At 41.4% G+C, this 21,697-nt stretch overlaps 1 protein-coding gene across 1 annotated transcript in view; it reads left to right on the forward strand.

Moving 5' to 3' along the window:
• SYT12 (synaptotagmin 12) overlaps positions 1–20,284 on the forward strand; it is a 46,692-nt gene extending 26,408 nt beyond the window's left edge. The window contains exons 5-8 of the mRNA XM_063292919.1: positions 11,869–12,084; positions 13,002–13,122; positions 15,610–15,743; positions 20,024–20,284. Of these exons, the coding sequence (XP_063148989.1) occupies positions 11,869–12,084; positions 13,002–13,122; positions 15,610–15,743; positions 20,024–20,197 (645 nt within the window). The 3' untranslated portion in view covers positions 20,198–20,284. The remainder of the gene's footprint in view (positions 1–11,868; positions 12,085–13,001; positions 13,123–15,609; positions 15,744–20,023) is intronic.
• The last annotated feature ends 1,413 nt before the right edge of the window (positions 20,285–21,697 follow it).

A 21,697-nucleotide genomic window follows, 5' to 3' on the forward strand; every position in this document is an offset into this window, starting at 1 on the left:
GTTACCAGTTGAGAAAGAGAGAGAGAGAGAACTGCATGGCAGCCTGTTTGTCACTGACCCCAATTCAAGGTGTTGTTTATATTGTATAATAACAGCTATCCTTGTATGAATCCTTCCCATGTCTTGAGATCTCCGGGGAACTTCTTTTCATTATATCATCACCAAACATGAAAGTTAGACTGGTGCTGATATTAATGTTTGCTAACCGCTCAAGGCAGTGTAACTTGCTTCAAAACAGGATAGGGGATAGGGAGCCTTTTTGCCGCTGGATGATGTTAAATCAGAGTTCCCAGCAATTCCAGCCAATCCAGTAGAAAAGTTGCTAGAAGCTGTAATTCAGATATTTGGTGAGCTTCTTATTTCTCATATACGTACAATTCATATATACAGTAAGTATAGTTCTTCCTGGGAATCGGCTTTGTGGGGGAGGGTCTCCCCCAAAAGATAAGTTCTTCACTAAATAATAGGATCAAGGGTTCCAAAAGCATGTGAAGTACAAAGTGATTTGATAAATATGTCATTATTGCTTTAGTTGCAAGAAAATGTTCTATATTTATGCTCTACACTTATCTATTACTGCGTTCGTAATTCACTGCCACTACTTGCTGTCTCCTCAGTGTCCTCTGACTAGTAATAAAGACTCATTAGTTATTTTTATTTAAAGCACTGGACTTTTAAGAAAATAAGCAACATTTGTAGATCATCCAACATTATGCAGATGTTAGTCTTCTTCATTATTGTTAAAGATCCCAAGCAGAGTTGTCTAGTAATCACATCGTCGTTATGGTATGTTATCCCAGCCTCTCTGATAAAGAACACATCCTGGGATAATACCAGTCCTAATTGTGGGATTCACTTGGCTTCGTTGTCTATGTTTTGAGTTGAGTCATTACACTTCTGGTCTTGTAAACCAAATTAGAAGATTGATTACAGGTTCATGGCCACTTTTGTGCTTCATGAATTCTACTCTCCCTTTCCATGTCAGTATTAATTCACCATAGCAAAGTCTTATACCTGTAGTGGTGCTTGCTATGATAGCTGAATCAATCAAAATTTGCAAACTAAATTGAAATTGTGGCTGCGGACTCTTTTTGTTGTCATTGAAATTTTGGTTCATATTCCACCTTTCTATATTGAGGACAATCAAGAAAGTTAAATTCACTGAGCCAGGGGAAGAAACCCTGGCCCAGCCCACTGGCATAATATGGTCTCACCTCCTCTGTATCATCACTACATTTAACTACTGTTCACCCCCACTCTAGTGTTAAGCTTGACTCCTGGCTTCCACAATGCTGCCCAGCCTTTTTATCAACTTTACATCCTGTTCACTGCACATCTCTTCAGCCAGTCCATGTCCTTGTTTAATGGTGGTATGCAGAAGAGGATGAGGTTTTATCTTTGGGGAATGCAAATATACTTTTCAAGTCTCCATCCTAGACTTCGGCCTCATCTACTCATCCACTGGCCTTGCTTCTTTTATAATCTTCTGCACTTCTATACAGCAGTGTGAGTGGTTTGGGGGGCTGCTCCCTGGACCTTTGCTGGAAGAATAACAGGGAAGAGGGTCCATCCACCTGGCCAGGGGTGGAGTGCTCCATTTGGAGCCTCCCCTCTTTTTTATTTACTGAGTTTCCTTTTACAGCAAGGAAAAAATTTGGTGTGGGATGTGTGGCAAAGCTAACCCTCACATTCTTGAAAGTAGAGGAGAAGCCAGGATGCCACATTGCCTGTATTTCTGGCAGGAAGAGGGAAACCCCAGAAGCTGAAGGAGTGTTAAAGGGGGAGTTCCTGCCAATAGGAAGCTGCTCGCCCCACATCTGCAGTGGAAATGCTAAAAACTGCCCTTGCAGCTTTCCATTTCGAGCAAGAGCTGATCCAAAAGTCAGTAGGCTCAGCTTCCCAAGCTCTAAATGTGGCCCACAGCAGGGTGGGTGCAGAGGCATTTTGTGTTTGTGTTAGAAGAAAGAACGCTTCTGCTAGCCTTGGATTCCAGAATATTCTGTTGTTGGCATATGAGGCTGCTTCCCCTCTATTCTTCCTGTGTGCTCAGTGCTTCATCAGTTGGTTTCCAAGAGTATTTTTTTTAATGGTAAAAGGTTATTCTAGTGTATTCTTACCTGAGATAAAGCCAAACTGAATGCATGGGGCTTAAGTTCTGAGTAAGAGGGCAAGGTCTCTGCAATCCTGTACTTTACTCCCTTTGGTGGGATTTTGGTAGACAGCTTGCTGAAGTTAGGCTTTTGAAGGTTCCTCCACCAAAGCGTGCTATGAATAATGTTGTAGTTCCAGGTCCAGAGCTACCAACCTGTTGCCTTGTGTGTTCCTGTCTTGTTGTTGTTGTTTATTCGTTTAGTCGCTTCCGACTCTTCGTGACTTCATGGACCAGCCCACGACAGAGCTTCCTGTCGGTCGTCGACACCCCCAGCTCCCCCAGGGACGAGTCTGTCACCTCTAGAATATCATCCATCCATCTTGCCCTTGGTCGGCCCCTCTTCCTTTTGCCCTCCACTCTCCCTAGCATCAGCATCTTCTCCAGGGTGTCCTGTCTTCTCATGATGTGGCCAAAGTATTTCAGTTTTGCCTTTAATATCATTCCCTCAAGTGAGCAGTCTGGCTTAATTTCCTGGAGGATGGACTGGTTTGATCTTCTTGCAGTCCAAGGCACTCTCAGAATTTTCCTCCAACACCACAGTTCAAAAGCATCGATCTTCCTTCGCTCAGCTTTCCTTATGGTCCAGCTCTCGCAGCCATATGTTACTACAGGGAACACCATTGCTTTAACTATGCGGACCTTTGTTGTCAGTGTGATGTCTCTGCTCTTGACTATTTTATCGAGATTTGTCATTGCTCTTCTCCCAAGGATTAAGCGTCCTCTGATTTCCTGACTGCAGTCAGCATCTGCAGTAATCTTTGCACCTAGGAATACAAAGTCTTTCTGTCTACATTATGGTAAAATATCAAATTAGAAGGCTTTAAGATTTGGAGAGCATATTATATGCTAGGGTGATTATTACAGATGGCTTGATTCCATCTAAATTCATTATTGTGATACACACAAGAAAAACTATTGTGCAGCACCACAAGGGTGAAATCTGATCTAATGCCTCGGTATGTGTGTGCCATAACATTTCCTGGCACCCCGCATGTCTTAATTCCACACCACATTGGTTCTGTCACTTTGCATACTTCTGGTTGTGCATCCAAGGCCCCTGCTGCAGTGTGGCTCTCTTCGACAGCTTCCAGAAGACTTTAAATTTCGGAAATCTGTTAAGGACTTCAGAGGGGATAGAAGCCATTTGATTTTTAGCACATTTATTTGTCACCACAGCTGAGAAATGCTTACATTGAGCCAGAGAGAAATAGTCAGTTCCCAGTATCATGCAATCCTTTGACAATTTACACATACTGTGGTTGCTGGGGAAACTAGAAGTTTCAAGTTCCTGAAGAATGGGTATCCGAGAGTCCAGGAATGAATAAATAATGTTTCAAAAGAAGTTAATCACCTCAATGGGGAAAGCCTCAGATAATTTAATAGGTTGAAGCATTCACTCTTTCATGATTATATCTTATTTAAGGTACCTAGACTGGCATAGAATCCCATGTTTTCCCAATCATGTTCCATATTCTGCACACTACAAGTCACCCTATTCCTCAGCTGTATTTTTCAGAAACAGGCCAGAGTATTCTCACTAAAGCAGGAAATTCCTGGCTAAAACTCTGTACAGTAATGGTTCTTCATTGTAATGCACAGTAGAAGTTCTCTAATATGAACTTGTCTAAAATCACTGAATTTATTGTAGAACATCTAAGAATCCACATGTGGCAATGAACAGAGTGAATAGGCATGGTGGGGAGATGACTACTTTTCTCATCACAAGAAGCAGAGATCAAGAGTGGAAAAAAGCCAGCCAAATAGGAGCCAGATTTACTACAATATTGTCAGAACTTGGAGGTAGTCCAGACAAGAAACCAAAACCATGAGTATTAACACTACCTTTATTGTAAGGTTACAGAAACAGAATCTTGCAGGTCTGAAAGCACTTCTCCCTTACTTTCAGTTTCCAAAAAACTAGGGAGGGTGTCTTCTGAGATGCTTCCCATGTCCCTTTTCCTTCTGTGGGTGAGATATCTTTTGCATGATGGTTGTCAAAGTGGTGGTTCTTCCTCTTGTCTACCAAGGTCATTCTCACAGCCCATTACAAGTATACTGGTAGAATATTTAGAAGGTTACTGTTTGGTAGCTGTGACCTGTTCTTCTAACATTGTGCTCAGCAAGTATAAAATAGATTTGAGTGGCGGCAAATTACTTCCCTCACTGCCTATTAGCACACCACTTTTGTACAATGTGGGAGACAAACATTTCAAGCAAATTGGTTTTCCACCATGATAAATGTTTCAAAGATGAACATTTGAGAGACCTATAAATTATCCTTTTATACTTATTCCATCTGTGTTACATTCTACAAGGGATGGGCTCAAATAATACACATCCATATTTATGTACAAATTATAACACTCACGTCCATAGCCTTGCTTCCAATTGTCATTCATAAGAATGTAATGCACTTTTTGTATTAACTTGGCCATTTAAACAAGGAAGGCATTCAGTTCCTGGTTCTGTAAGCTTCTTTTTAAAAATGTTCTATAGTCCACCTCCAGACCATAAATGTTCAAGAGAGCTGAAATACTTGAAAGGGGTGTTGCTGATGAGAAATAAGTACCAGTCTACAGTCTGAGTGTCCTTTATAGACTTGTGGCAGAGGATTTTCTTCTGCTTGTTGTGATCCAGTTACACACTAGTCACATCTCTGCAAGGGTATCCAAAGAGGAGAATGCAAGCTTAGGGTGGAACACTTGGATGTTGAAAGTGGAAGCAGACTTGGTAGTTTCCTTTTTATTTGATGTGCTTTCATTAGTCGTTTTCATTTTAGCATTCATATTTCTGTTACTATGTTATTAGCAGCAGTGAGCACTATTTTAATAGAAATATGAATAAATGACCATATTGTGCCTCTGCATGGCACTGAATAAAAATTACTTTTGCAGAACAAGATATGTCCTCTCAGAAATATTGTCTACGCTACAATTTCATATGCAATATTTAATATGCAAGGAGACAATACAGTGTTTGCTAAGCATACCTTACTGAGCTATGGTTCTCTTTCAGATATTTGCAGACATTCATTTCACGTAGGCCTTTAAAATGAATGAAAACAAATTCTCCCACAGCATAAGCTGGGCAGACCCTACTCTGGTACTGATTAGGAATTGAGTATATATGTAGTCAGTGCTTAAAGTTGTCATATTGCTCTTTTACCCACCTCCTTTCTCTTCCTTTTGCCCCCTAGTTTGCTTTGTTCAGAGCCCAGCATGCCCCCCTTCTTTGCACAGAGAAAAAAGGGTGAAAGGTCCCCTGTGCTGGCACCAAGTCATGTCTGACCCTTTGGGGGGATGCTGCTTTCACAACGTTTTCTCTGCAGATTATAGCGGGATGGTTTGCCATTGCCTTCCCCAGCAAGCTGGGTGCTCATTTTACTGACCTCGGAAGGTCAGTAAAATGAGCACCCAGCTTGCACAGAGAGACTATAATATATTCAGATTTTTTTAAAAATCTGCCATCTTTCTCAAGGTTCCTCCTCCTCTGTTTTTCCTGCTCCATACCCATCTGTGGATGATTGCCAATCTTGCAGGATTTTGTCTGAAATTGGGAAAGGTGCCATTTGAAATAGAAAGTTCATCTAGTCAATCTTGCTGTTGCAATGAGTCCTAGCCAAGAAAGTTTTAAATTCTTCCACCTTTATGGTCTTTTTTCTTTCTTTCCATAATTTCTTATAATTGTTCTGAAACATTTTGCATTCTGTCAAATAAAACGCCACATATTTCACTGTGTTTTTGGTACCTCACAGCCAGACTCTGTTTTTTTTCCCTTCAAAAAGTCTTCTGCTGGGGTTAAATATCTCGTTATTATCTTTGTTTTCTTGTCATTGATTTTATCTCCAGGGAATTCACCAAAGCCTTTGATTACTTTCATCAGCTGCTCTTATAGTGTTCTGTGGCTGCTTAAGGCAGTGCCCTCTTAAAGACTTGGATAGTGCGTAACAATAATATGTGGGAATTATTCCTTGATAGAAATAAAAGGAAAAGTAAAAAAGTCCCCCACCAGAAATGGGGTGGAGATACTAAGAATTTGGGAATGAGGTAATTATTGAAGATACATTTTCCTTTCAAATGTAGGATCTTACTGAGCAATTTATTTAGGGCTGGTTGGGATTTTTATCTTTTTCACCCATTTGGGTTTCTTCATAAGAGTTGTTTGATAGACAAGGTCAGATGAATTGGCTGTCAGTTATTATTCAATTTCTATATCCTGGCTTTTCCATAGGGCTCAGAGCTGGGACATTACATTTACTGATGTTTTGTAAAATTCCCAACGTTAATGTTACCCCACAGCCATTCTTAGCTTATTGATGCCCTTCCAAACAGTTTAGAATATATCGGTTCCATTTGGAGGATGCATTTCAGTTAGAATCTCGAATGGATTCTAGATTTGGCTATTGTAACAAGGCTTGCAGAAGTGATATTTCTGCACTTTCAGGCCACAGCTATTTTATGATCTAGTGCTAAATATGGTGTTTTTCCTCTTGGAAAATCTTCCAGATCAGTTTTGGAATCTCTACACTGATAATTCCTGCACTGTCATCTTGTGACAGCAGACCTGGATACACAGAGAAGATAATTCCCATTGCAATGTGACCTGCTGTTGAGAAATTATAAAAGTTTAATCTTTGCTTCATGGTAAACATTTGCTGGGTTCTCTGGGCTAATTCTGACTTTTTCAGGCACTAGTCTATGTCAAGCAGTTGGAGGCCCTACAGGAAACAGAATGGAAGAAGTGTAACCATGTTTCAGGCAGTACACTGGGCCCAGGAGTCTTCATTACAGAAATGCTCCATTTGAACATTGTAGGGGAGAGACATATGGGAGGTTGAGGGCTGTTACCAAACTCAGTGGCAAAGGTCTACAGGAAATATGGTGTGTGTTTGTGTGTGAAGGAGAGGGAGAGAGAGAAGTGTGGTAGTTCTGTGGATAGTAACCACACAAATTGTTTCCCCTTGATTTTTCCCTGAAGGTTCAGCTTTTGCTTCACTGAAGGGGAAACGGATGAAATGAGCAACCCAGTGTAGCTGAGTTGATTGCAGCTGCTCATGGAGATGGAGAAAGGGCTTGTGGGGCAGGAAGCTGTCTTGTGAATGGACCTTGTTTCCTGTACTTTCTTTCGAAGATCAAAAGGTTCACCTCCTCAGCAGAGCACTGCGGACTTAATCATTCTGTTCAGAGACCTCCCCCGCATCCAAGACCGGGAGGCAGTGGGGGCGGGGGGAAGAGCAGCAGCCAGAGGAGCAGGAGGAAGCCTCATTTAATCCGTGCATTTTTGGGGGCAGGCCAAAAGAAGCACCTCGTTTTAATCTAAATTCCCTTGGCATGTTGTGCCTCATGTTGATTGCAGTGGAAAGATAGAGAGGAAGAAGTGTTCCTCTCTTACTGGTGAGGGAAAAAGAGAGCTGTCTCTTTGTCTGAGGCATTCTTACCATTTTGAATATGTGGTTCTGATTCTGTTGAAATCTATTGTGTTCTCTTTGTAACATTTAGTCCTGTCTTTCCTCCCTGGTAGCCCTAATTCCATTCAGGGCTCCCCATCTTTTATTTGGACCACACTCCCTACAAGGGCAGTTGGACTAAGATCACACCCAGTGGGTTACATGCTGAAATAGGCACTTGAATCTGGGCCTCCACAGTCTAACACAAATTGCTACCCCAGGCTGCCGCTGAGCTAGGATCCAGCACTGTAACAGAAAGAACCATAAAAAGTTCTCTGTGTATGTATGGAGGCCTTTTTCCTCAGAGTAGGAGAAACTTAGATAAGAAGGACACCTCTGCAATATGCCCTCGCTTCTTTTTGTTTGTTTGTTTGTTTGTGAGAAACAGCAGTGGGCCCCTCTGGTGCTAGCAAAATGCCAGTGACTGTACTTGCTTATTATGTTTAATTAGGCTGACCATATGTATCGTTTTGAATGGGACAGTCCCATTTTTTAACATTTCCCGACCGCCTTGTCATTCTAATATAAATGTCCATTTTGTCCCTTTTTAAAAAAAAGTTGGAGCCATTATTGGGAAAAGCGGAAAAAAATTGAAATTGAAATTGAAAAGGGGGCTGACTTGGCAGTAGTTCTCAATCCAGTGGGAAACTTAGAGTGGAAACCGCAGGAACAGCTGATCGGCAGTGAGCAAGAGGAAGAGTCGCTGCCACCAATCACTGTGGTGGAAGACGGTCGGAAAAGCGCGCCCAGCGGAAAAGAAGCTGATTGGCTCTCAGGCCAAAATGGGAAGAAAATAAAATAAAAGGGTGTGCCAGAGAGAAACAGGTTGTCGGGGACAACCATTCACTAGACACCCGTCCCAGCTCACCGCCACCCTCAACTCTCCTGCGCTTCTTCAGCCTGCTGCCGCCTCCATTTAACCCTATGACGTTTTGCCATCCCAATGTCCCGTTTTTGTCTCAAGGAAATATGGTCAGCCTATATTTAATTGGTTGTATATCTCCCTAGTATACTATGCCTGACATTTTCCTCCTCTGTAGTTAATACAAAACTTGGACGTGCTTTAATTTGGGGAAATAATGCAGAAGGGAACTACTTAGTTTTGTCATCACAGGTCCTCAATCTCCCCTTCTGCATAACTGCTTTTGTGCAAAGGAAAAAGATTTCTGGAGAGTAGATTATGGATCATCCCCGAACACATCTAGGTTAGCCTTAAGAGATATTAAAAATTTATTTATTTAAATACTCAGTTTGAATCAAAGTACCCTGAAATCTTTTTTTTCCCAAAAACAGAGAGCTAACCCTGTGAATATACAACCACCAAAATGGAATTAATAGAAAGCGAGCAACTTAAAACAAATTAAAGAGCAGTAAAATGAAACCAAGAGCTACTAGAATGAAAGAGGACAGCTAGGGGAGAAGATCTTGCATAAACTCAAGAAAATCTCTCCCCATTGTTGCTTTGGGTTTCTTTAGAATTCTTGTAAGGGGGAATGGTGTCGAAACAGGGTTTTGCCATTTTTCATGCTTACATCAAACTAGAAGATCTGTTCATGTAATGCAGCTCTTCTCTCTGTTGTCTGCATCAAGAGACTGAAAACTCTGCCTGCTGAATTTACCAGAATTTTAATGATATAGGTGCCTTCTGCCAACACAGCTGGGCAACCTGAATAGAGAGCTCTTCTGCCAGTGCTCTTTTCAAAAGGTGATCCTGATTGGAATCAACTCCTGCTGTTTGCAGGGGGAGGAAGGTCCCATTGAGCAAATAGCAAGGGGGGAGGTGTAAAGAGTAAGGGAGATGACCTTGATGGATATATTCAAGAACTGCTACCTAGGCAAAAGGGACTCAAGCATTTTTGAAATCCAGAATTATGATATCCGGAAGCGGCTGAGACAAATGCCTCCCTAATTCACTGAAGTGTGAAGAGGAGGAGGAGGAGGTGGTGCAGGAGGAGGAGGAACAGCACAGGCAGGCTTGCAAGATTCTGTTCTTATAGCCAATCTCAACAAAAAGAGCTTTAGCCTTCCAGCAGAATCGATTTCCTGGTCTGGTCTACCCAGCGGGGCTGATAGGAGGGAAGAGAAGGGTTCCATTTTTAGGAAACATCCTCTTAAACTGCTTAGAGCCTGATTCTGATCATACTTATACAAACACACACACTATTTCTTCTTGTTTATAAATCATGCAAAGCCAGGCCATATGACAAGTGTCATCTCTACCTAAGCTCTTACGAGTGATATCAGCAGAGATCCTAGGTGGCTATCCTAGGAGGAAATTAATCCTGTGAACTGCTCCAGGCTGCTGACTATATTATGACAGCTCTAATGACCTTGTATGGTGTCTCCCTGAAGATAATGATGGGCTCTGCCTCCAGTAGCCATTCATTGACATAATTCTTCTAATTTTGGGAGCTGTTACTGCTTAAGTAGTGAAATTATGACTGACTAAATGCCAAGAGTTTGGAGAATAAGTGCAAGGAAAATGCTCTAATCAGCAAAATGTACACAACATGTTATTCACAGAGGGAACAGACAGAAGTCAATGCTATGGATTTTGCACAATGCCTAGGCCAAAAGTAGGGAATTTTCTCTAACCCGTCTGCCCCAGAACTGGAAAATGCTTTTGGATTAATAGAAAGTGGTGCTGCTGGCAACAGATGGTAGCTATAAACTAGATCTGTCAGTGTGGGGCCAGAAGTCAGAGAATCAGCAAGCAGTTAGAAAGTAATTAGCGTGGATCAACAGTGTGTACATAGAAATTCTGGCAGATGGAAGTACATATGTCCTGTAGATACCTGAGACAAATAGCTGAAGGTGGCAGAGCCTTAACTGATGGTTTAAGTCTTTCATAAAAGCCACCTTTTTCTTGCTTGAATTCCGAGGTTCACCCTGTAATGCAGGGTAACATGTAAAGTGGAACCGCAAAGATGATCCAAATATTACAGTCTGAAAAGATAAGGCAAATTTAGATACAGAGAGCTGTTGTGGTGTAGTAGGTAGCACAGAGTAAAGAGATGTGGTTCAAATCATCATTGATCCACAAAACCCACCTATTCACCTTAGGCCCGGCTATCACCTTTTCTCATTGGATTATTATGGGGGTAAAATAGGAACAAGGGAGAACACTGTGGCCATCCTTGAGAGAATCTGTATATTAGGCTTTGACGCGCATTAGCAAGATTGTGAATGCTCCCTCTGTTCTGGAAGCTGTGAAATGGAGCAGACATTCCAGTAAGTTTCCTTCTGGCTTCTGAGATTCATGGACATAAGGGTTAGAAACAGTGCAGTATGCAAGTATTTTAAAACAGAATTGTACTTGTCTGGGTTATTCTGCATCAAATAACAATTGTGCTTTTGTGCGGTAGGTCCATATATGTGATCACAATGCTGGAATATACTGTATACTGACAGGGTCCATTGCTATTTGATGGCCTTGCAACAGTAAGTCCTCACTGAACCTTCTCTATTCCAGTGCATTAGTGTTTCTGAGAGCTGAGGTTTCCGAGGAATCCCTTTTGCTGGCCTTCCGGCAACTGCGATCCCTGTAGCGTTCACACTGCTGCACATGGTATGTGCATAGATCTTTCATTTTACCCCACCGCAGAAGGGCTGGCTCAGTGTCTTCTGCCTTGCTCTCGGTTTAAGCACTCCCTGGAAGTCTCCTCAGCCCATGCTGTATTTGAAAAGCAGTGCAAATTCAAGATGTGCTGTTGCTGGGAAATGGGCTGTGATTTCCCTCTCTCCCCTCATTATTTTCTAGATTCTGGAGTAGCATGATTCTCATTAGATCAGGATTCAACAGTTCCATAGAGCAAGTTGCAATGCAGTGCAGAAACCCTGCAGTTTCGAATTGGGGGATCATTGCATCCAGAGGATTCATTGCCTCGTTTTAATAATTGTATCTCTGCTATGCGTGGGGATAAGGAACAGTCCCTGCAAAATGATGGCCAGTGGGCTTCTCCTGTGCCTCTGTGGATTTCCGTAGAGGCATTTGTGACTTTTGTTTATTAAAATTCTGTTTGGGGGATTCTTTAGTTTAGGGAACAAGAAGCACAGTGTGGGAAGACATCATTTATACATTTTCAGTTACGGTTTTGGGTAGCTCAAATTTATTTAGGTCTTCTGATCTATTAAGTGGCCACTATTTCATAAGAATTGTTTAAAACTTCTCTTTAAGAAGAAAGACGTACCTATTTCCCTTGCCGTGGGTGACTTTTTTTTAACTAGAATATTTTTAAAATTTTCTTCTGCATCCCCTTTCTCTGTGCAGATCCAAAGAAGTGCTTACTCGGTCTTCTTTGATGAGAAGTTTTCGATTCCCTTGGATCCTTCTACGCTGGAGGAAAACAGCTTGAGATTCTCTGTTTTCGGCATTGATGAGGATGAGAGAAACATCAGCACCGGTGTGGCTGAGCTGAAGTTGTCAGATTTGGATATCTTTGTCCGGCCTTTCAATGCCTGGCTTTACCTGCAGGACATGAATAAGGTAGAAATATTCTTGTGGTACATCCTTCCACTGGACACTGATTTGGAGTCCTAGAAGTAAGGCATATCATTTATGATCATTGCTGTTTTTGTTGTTATCGTACTTTTATTATCATGAAAGGGAAAAAGGCACTTGCAAGGTTTTTCTGCCTCAGGAGCCAAAATAACTTGGCTGTATTTCATCTCATGCCTTCTTTCAGGCAGCAATCTCTGAGCTTCCAGTCCTGCCATTGTTATCCTCAGTGAAAATGAGTTAGTGGTCACAAGAGCAATGGAAGAAAATCTCTATGCTGCTAGTCAGGCATCAGCTAAGCTTCTCATTTCTAAGCCCCTTGGATGAGGCTGTAGCTTTGTCAAGTTGCAGGATAGATTTCTAAGAACTAGATGAAACTGAAGCAGTTAAGGGAGCTTCTTCAGCCTCTTGGCAACTTTCTAGGCCAGGGTTTCTCAACTGGGGTTCCGTGGAACCCTAGGGTTCCATGAGAGGTCACTAGGAGTTCCCTGAGAGTCACAATTTATTTTAAAAATTATTTCAAATTTGGGCAACTTCACATCAAAGAGGTAAGTTTCATTCTTTATTTTCAGTTTAAGAACACTGTTGATGCATATATATAGGCCTACACATGGAACAAATATAATAATTTGGTTTTTGGGCCTATATTTGAGCCTGAATGTGCAGGGGTTCCCTGAGGCTTGAAAAATATTTTGAGTGGTCCTCCAGGGTCAAAAAATTGAGAAAGGCTGTTCTAGATTATCCAAATGCCAAGCTTCAGATTTTAGGGCACCTTTCTCAGTGGCATTCTAATGTTTTCCCCTTCATAGGACTCAGGAGAGAAGAAAATAGATTATGCCATTAGGTCCTGTGCAAGGCTAATAGGATAATGAGTAATGAACATTCTCCTCCTTTTTTACTTACAGGCAACCGATTCGGTGGGTGAAATCCTTCTGTGTCTTAGCTATTTACCCACAGCAGAGCGATTGACTGTAGTTGTGGTTAAAGCCAAGAATCTTGTGTGGACCAATAGAAAAATGACAGCAGGTCAGTAGGATCCCTCTTCCACCTCCCCTCCAGTGCTGGATAAATTGTAAACCTGATGCCTCAGCATTCACTGAATGGATGAGCAATGGCTGAAACTACAATCTGGTTCTCTTGCAAGTTGAGTAGAAAAGTTCAAATAATAATGTATTGTAATCTATTTTATCATATTTTCATTAAGGATTTAGTTTTCCTATAAAACCAGAAAGTTGAAAAAGTGACACACATACTAATGTTCTGAAATGCATTCTCTGTATTGTAGAAGTTTTGCTCGGTGTAAAAATACGATAAGCTCTACTGAACTGTTGTATCACAGAATCCCAAGAACCATGTTGCACATTTTGAAAGAGATGCAGGAATGTTATCTCCAGATCTTTATATTCTTTTTCAGATAGCAGTTGGGGTGTAATTTGGATGGAGTGGGAAGATTGCTAAGCTTGTTTCTTCTTCCCCACTGATAATTATCCAATGAAGCCCTGTCTCAGTAGCAAAAAACAGCCCAGCTACTGATCCTTGTGGGCAGACAGTGGCTTTTTTTCATCATTGGGAAAATATGCCCCAAATTCCTTCATATAGCTTCTCACATTGGTTAGGAAAAATGACAACTTGGTGGGACCTCCATTAAATTTTATTGAAAATTCTCAGATTCCACCTCTTGGCATACTGAATCCTGAGCTGCCATGTAAGGTGTCCCCCCAAGTTACTGACAGTCTACCCCTGTGGGCTAGGGATCTGTCCCTCTCATGTCTCCATCCCCGATCCACTGACAGACTCGCCAGGGAAATGGGAGAGGTTTGCTGATAAGTACTACCCTCTTGCTTCCCCGATTTCTCTAAGGACATGGATATGTTCTTCATCAGACACTCTTAAGGATTCCATTTTAGCTTCTATTACCCTCAGTCTCTGAGGGGTGAGTGAGTCATCTCTCACCTGCTCCTCACACATTCCACTTTTTGAAATCTTTGTGGATTCTCCCTCCGGAGTAATTGGCACTCGATATTTCCATGACAGCCCCGGTTGCAAATCGTCGATGTCATCCAAAACAATGAGTTCACCTGTCGATTCTACAGGAGCCGTCACCTCTCCCAGCGCCTCGCTGGACCCAGATTCATCCGAGTCAGACTCCGCATCTGTAGCCTCACAAGGGGCTTTTGTGATACCGGACAGTTCTGGGGAAATGTAATGACTTTCACTCCCGCTTATTGGTTCAGGACCTGTGCCAGTAGGTTTCCCAGAAACTTTGGTACCTTGTTCCACATCAGCCATCACTATGTGTAGTCCTTCTCAAGAATTGGTTCTTGGTAAGAGTTAGACTTTTAGATTCTCAGCTTTATGTAATGACTGCCTATTCAAATCAACAACCAGACTCGCATAGAGTTCTATGGAAATCCAATTTAATGATGAATAGTATGCAGAATCACAGACAAAGCTGAGAATACCAAAAGCGCAGGATTTCTCCCAATTAAACCACAAGCAATCCCAGACCCCACCCCCCACTGTCAGTAAAATTCCATTCCTCTGCAGGTGTTCAAAACGGTTGCTGGCAATCTTCGGGTAATGACCTTGGTCAGGCAACTTTAGTCCAAACATGAATTCCTTTTCACTCTCATCAGTAGCCTTCCTGCCTGGTATGAACTAACAGCAGCAGCTCCCTCCTGCCCAGCAACATGTGTCAGCACCAGCATGGCATCAGAACTGGTTACAATGTTTTAGGAACATTGGAACAGGAACCGTGACACTGAGATTGAAATTCACTCTAACCACTCAGTAAAAGCTTTGGGAAGTAGAAAGGATGGAGTGCAATGATCCCTGTTCCTCAGTTCTCCAAAGTAGATTTGTATGGCCAAAGGGAACAAACACAGTGGCTGAAAATCTCATTTCTCCCAGCTCAGTCATAAGGTATAGAATAGAACCCCTCCCCCCCAATCCTTAACTGTAGATTTATCACTGATTTTTCCAATAATGTAAGATTCAAGGCAGAAAAGATGGAGATTGGCAGAGGGATGGAGACATTCACCTTGTGTTGCCAAGTTTCTGTGGTCTTTTCCAGAAAGTGATCATAGCAGGACAGCCATTGAATATTCTGGAATGTCCCTCTAAGCATCAAGCTACTTAAATAGCCATTAGCAGAAATTTAAAACCTGTAGGAGGTTATTGTCTTCGAATGAATTAAGAAATGATCCGTTAGTTTCCAGTTTTAATTAATTGGATTTCTTTTGGTTGTGGTCAGCAAGCATGTGTATAGAATTTAACCCACTCTACCCTGAAGAGTCTGAGTAACTATAATGCTTTAAAATGGACCATAATGTGATTTTTCACCATATGGTAGCATATGTTCTATCTGTCCTTGATGTCCAGTGTAAAAAAGACAGAGGCAGTACATAGTAGCAGAAATCGCACCCATTAAAGTTAGTGCAGAGTTTCAAAGATAAAGTCAGCATGGTGAAAGCCATTTCCTTGGATCCATGGATTGTCTTCTTCTCCCTTCAGATCCTTTCGTCAAAGTATACTTGCTGCAAGATGGGAGGAAGATCAGCAAGAAAAAAACGGCAATAAAGAGAGATGATACGAATCCAGTGTTTAATGAGGCCATGATTTTTTCAGTGCCAGCAATTGTCCTGCAGGTAAGAGCCCTCTAGTTCAACTTATGCACATGGTGCCCTCCAATGAACCACTACCGTGCTATAGACACAGGCATCAAGCATGTACAGTGCAGCAACATCCTGGTGGTTCAGGGCATCCATCTGTAGCCCAAGCATTGCTGAGACATTTGGTGCTGCTGTGCAGGTGGTCTTGAAGGACACCACATTCTGTTCTTGCCTGTATCTATAACTTGCCTGGATTACATACTAGATTCTAGATGGATTTATATCTGTGTGACTGGTTCACATTTACATGTGAAAATACAAATGAGCTTGTCCTGAGTCATTACAGTCAGGACAAGCAATAGGTTTTTCCCCAGTGCTTGAGATGCTTTCAGCTGGAGATGCCAGGAACTGAATCTGGGACCTTGTATGTGCTCTCATGTGCTCAGCTAGACAGCTGTGCATTTTCTTCTCTTGAAACCATTTCAGCTTATGCTGAGTCAGGTGAATGGATGTGTGATCATAAGTTAATTTTTGGCATGTTGATTCAACTGTCTTACATGTAAGCCCACCCTACTAGACTTACATCAAACACAGACTGCTTAAGCAGAATCATTGTCATCAGCCTCAGAACTTGGAATAGTGGCTCCCTCTGTGTTTGCTCCAGGGTTTGAAGGACAAGAGCAGAATAAAATAGGTCTGTGCCATCTGCTGGGTTAGATGGTGGCTCTTGGTACTTTCTTAGCAATTGAAGCCAGATCATTGGAACAAAATGCTTATCTATAAAATGTAGCAGAAATGTTAAAAAATGAATTGGATTCAATTATTTTTTAATTTCATCTCAAAAACCTTACTTTGAAACTCTGTAAATAGTTGAGAAGTGGTTTTGCCGACAAACAATTTATAGACCTATTTGGGGCCATGGCAGATGTGAGCACAGGGTAGTTTATGCTATATCCTGTGCTGAATCCCCTGTTTATGTCAGTGATGAAGCTAGGTTTTGCAGGCACCACAGACTGAAATTAAAAGCAGCTTGTTGCAGTGTGCCCCAAATTAGGGGACTGTGATAAATACAGGCAAAAAGTGTTATTTCGCAAAAGTAAATAAACTAAAAAAGAATAGGTGTATAGCATTCACTTCTGCAGACATCTGCAGCCTTGGCTGAGTCCTGATGATTTCACAAGCTTTTCTTGATGGAAAATAGATTCTGCCTTGAAGGATTTGGCATAAAAGCAGAGGTTTTCAAATTAAATCCTGAAGAAAGAAAGTTGACATATGAGATGTAAACAGAATCACCATGTCACTTGGTAGGCTGAATATATAATTCTATTTGCTTTTCAATCATTCAATATCTTTTGTGCTGGAATCTAATGTACCCTATCTAATCTTCAAATGAAAAGATATGAGGAAGTTTTATTCAGCAGTGGCATGGAGACAAGTACTGTAAAAGGATGGGATGTCATAATGACCAAGAAGAGGCTTACTGTTCTTGTTATCCCTCTTTTTCTTGAGGATGAGATGATCAGAAGGGCTAGGACAAAGGTTCTGGAACAAGCATTCACAAAAATAAGCAGAATGGGAACAATGATAAAAATGTATTGTACATAAATCTGCAGGTTGCCTGAAGAACTGTTAGGACTTCATCTGCAAACAGAGCAAAGACTAGCTTGGAATAAGGATGCAGTTGCTAATCGCTATTGAAATGTTAAGGTCATACACTTCAGTTTATAATACAGCAGCAGAACTTTTCCCAAATAATAGGATTTGTGTGGAAGACATATTTTGGCGTGTACTAAGAAATTTGTCCAAGATGAAGCTGCTAAAACTTGACCTGTTCAGATGAATGCCTTTCATTTCTCTCATGCAGTTTTTCAAGCCCAGCATACCTTCAGTTTCAAATGCCTTTTTCCATATTTCCCTTCCCTTCCCTTTTCTGTCCCTCCCATTCCTGATACGTCTTCAACTTCCCCCAAACCCCAGAAACCAGGACTGTAGGTTGAGGGCTTTATTTAAATCACAGGTGAGCAATCTTTGGTGGGATAAGAGCTGAACTTGGTTTTTGAATGCAGTAGTCAGATTCAGGATAAAAAACATACAAAAAAGTTACATAATTGGTTTGGTTTCTTTTTAAAAAGTGTAAGCTATCCCTGTATCACAGCAATGGCTTCTGATAAGATGCTAGGCATGGCTCCTTCCCTTTGTCTTGATGGAGCTCTGTGGTGCAACATTATAGACTGTGCAGTTCATTTTCCACTGCATGGCTGCTGGCTTTTCAGAATACCTTAGGACAAAACAGAAAACTGAGCTTTATAAATGTAATGAAACCATATCCATTGTTTATCATACAGCTTTATCCTTTTTTTTTCACTCAGGCATATGAAATATCTCTCCATAAGAAGCTTAGTATTTAAGTTACTGCTAGGGGTATCTGTGGGAAGGTCAAAAAATGAAGCTGGTGACCAGCTGTGCAATCAAAGCCACACATAAGCTGCATGTAAAAAGGGGTGGGGCCTTGATCATGTGGTCATGGACATCATTTTGACCTTTTGGATCCCCCTCTGGACATCCCGGTTACTGCTTCTGAGGCAAATATTGTCATTCTTTGGCAGCCCTTCAAGGTGGTCCAGACAGGAAACCAAAGCCATGAGTACTAACACTACCTTTATTGTAAGGTTACACTAACAGAATCCTGCAAGACTGAAAGCCCTTCTCTCCTCCCCTGCCTTTAAATTTCAGAGAACTGGGGAGGGTCTCTTCGGAGATGCTTTCTCCACCCCATCCCTCCTTTGGATTTGGCTCTCTCTCATCAGACCGTTGTCTAGGCTGTGGCTCTTCCTCCTGTGTCCCAAGGTCATTCTCACAGCCCATTACATTCTTGTAAGAAACAGTGTGTTTCTTGGTTGATATAATCTTAAAGAACAGAAGTTATGATTTGTGTCATTACATCCAGAACATAGGAAACAATGTCCTAATGTTTTTTAACTTCTGAAACATCACGATTTGTTTATTATTTGGAGCTTTCTGGTTTGAAACTTGGAGAGCTGCATTACCTGCTCTGCATTTTTAACCTATCTACCTATGTGGTTGCTAGAAGTTGAAAACAACTTGATGGCAGATAATCAATTTTAACCTGAATTAGTTATAATAGCCAAGAGGTTACAATCTGATATTGCACATAAAAGCCTGGCAGGCAGGTGGGCAGGCAGATGGACAGACAGAAGTATAGATAGATTCAAGTTTCAATGAGACTTAATTATAATAGGACATACAAATTTCTAACGTGGAGTCTTCTCATAAAATCCTAAAATGTTACAAAAGTCTCCGGTAATCTTGAAAGGATAACCAAATGAATTATACCTCATGTTCTGTGCCAATTTCCTCTGAATAGACGCCCTGCAAAAGTGTTGACTTCCCATTACTAATTACAGCCATTGGCTTTGTTAGTCCATCAGCAGCAGAATAGCTCCAAACTGTTGAGGACAACCACTTAAGGAAATTTTGCTGTACTTTTTGTCTTTTTATTTGGTCTCTGTTTTATATGGGTTGCAGCTCCATGAGTTGAACTGGTCGTTCCACTGCTTAGTAGCTCTCACAGTCAGGAAATTCTTCCTTATTTTGAGTTTGGATCTCCTCCTGAAAGCTTCCTCCAACTAGTTCCTCTTGTCCTGTCTTCAGGCACTATGCAGAATAAATCCACACCCTTTTCCCTGTGATAGTCCTTCGAGTATTGGGAGGCTGCTATTATGCCTCCCCTCAGTCTTCTCTTCTTTAGGCTAAACATACCCAGTACCACATTTGCCCATGATGTTGTGGGGCTTTCATGGCTCTTGAAAAGCTGAAGTGATGATCTGGGCAACATCTGTGCCAAAAGAAACATTGTGAAGATGGTTTTGCTGCAGTTCCTTTAGCGCTGTGGGCAGGTCATGTCCCATTGGTGGGAAATCTCAGCACCGGCATTCTGGAATTCCTCCCTGCCTCCTGCCATCAGAACACAGTGGTATTTCCCCCTCATCACAAAAAGCAAACATGACAAGGAGAGAATGAGGTGGGGTGGCTGTTGGTGGCTGTTTTTTGTGCCAATGGGATGACTGAGCACAGGAATGAGGATACCAGGCCAGCACTGCAGAGCTGTTGCAAAGGGTAAGATGGGCAAGTCTCAGGACTCCAGGCAAGTGCCTTGAATTCCTTTTCAACCTTCTAATTGCATTATTTTATTCAAACTAATCTATATAATTGGCTGTAGTCTGTCAATTGAAGATGGCACAATTCCAATGCACTGTGTGCATCAATGTTGCTAATCATAATTTTTGATTTTACAGGAACTGTCTCTTCGGGTGACTGTCGCAGAATGCTGTGAAGATGGGAAAGCTGAAAATATTGGCCATGTTGTCATAGGCCCGGCTGCAGGAGGCATGGGCATCACTCACTGGAATCAAATGTTGGCCACCTTGAGGAAACCTGTATCCATGTGGCACCCACTTCGACAGAGCTAAAGGCATACTTGCACCTCACTAAAAATAATCCAACATGGTGCCTAAATATTTCCAGGAGGCCAATGCTGTTGGAACAATCAATTTGTAAGACCCTAAGAGTTAAAAAAAATTTTTTTTCTAAATATTCTTCACAAAGCAGAATAGCAGTGACAAATGATGATGATGATGATGATTGGTTGCCAAATGAGACTGCCCAAGCCTTGGGAAAGGATCATAGCTAAACTATAAGAGAAGACATATGTACAGATGGGTGCCTGGTAGCTTGTGGACGAATAAGGTAGTCTTTTGATTCCGTCATTCTAACATCACCAGCTTGGAGAACCAGTCATTCTTGAAGTTCTTTTACACGGAGAACCAGTCACTTTTGAAGTTCCTTTACACTGAGTCTTGCAGTTCCACATTATTTTCCTCTATTCAAGACGACTTGAAAGTTTATGGTATTTTATGCACTTGCCATCACCTGTGTTTTGGACATGTTGACTTGGAAGTCAGATTCCTTGGACTGATTGGGTCCTGCTTTGATATAACTGTGTTTGGATCGCAATTTTGTACTTCATTCCTTGTCACATTTGTTGGGAATCAAGTCCTGATGATTTCAGATAAATTTGGGCAAATTACTTTCAAGTAAAGTTGCTTGAGTCACATATTTTGCAACCATAGTCATATGTGTCTTTATCATGGTTGAGATTCTAGTAATGTTACCCTGTTTGTCTGTTCTAGAGAAGAAACCTAAAAGCCTCATATCTGAATAAATATACAATAGAGGGAACTTTTTCAAAGAAAGATGTGCATCATTAGATATGTGAAGAGGACTACTTCTTGCTATAAAAGCTCAACAAACCTGGTTTGAAGATTCATGAATCTTTCTTCTCTCTTTGAACTATGGTAAAAATGTAATCCCATAGAGCACAGCATCGTCATAGGAAGCACCTCTGCCCATCCAAAACCTACCTGGGCTCTGGTGTAATCCTATTTAATTCCAGTAGCAGCATTATCAACACATAGGATGCAATATTGTGCTTATCTACTGAGAACTCAGTTCACTGGGCCTTACTTCTAAAGACATATAAACAGTACAGAATTGAACAACCAATGGACTTTTCCTTCCTCTTTTCACCAGTTATGAGCAAATGGAGACCACCCTACCTATAGAGCGCAAATGTATTTATTCAGTTGATCTCTGCTTGACCTCGAAAGCAGTTCAGGTCATGCAGGGCAGAGGAAGAGAGGAAGTGATGGGGATACAGGTGTATCATGCATGACGGGTCCATCCTTAGAATAGTAAATTTGGCTAGGTGATTTGTAATTCAAGGCCACATCAGTCATAGGATACTAAGTATTTGTATTTTGAGAAATAAGGAATGGCAGCTTGTAAAATAAAAATGAAATTGATGAAAACAAAGGCTCTGTAATTCAAATGGGACCTTAATTGAGAGTTTGTCTATAAGTAATTCATTTCCCCCCATGGCTTATTATCTGTTTTCATCTTTTATCATAAGC

The sequence above is a fragment of the Candoia aspera genome, chromosome 1 (genome assembly GCF_035149785.1).
Source record: "Candoia aspera isolate rCanAsp1 chromosome 1, rCanAsp1.hap2, whole genome shotgun sequence".
NCBI lineage: Eukaryota > Metazoa > Chordata > Lepidosauria > Squamata > Boidae > Candoia > Candoia aspera.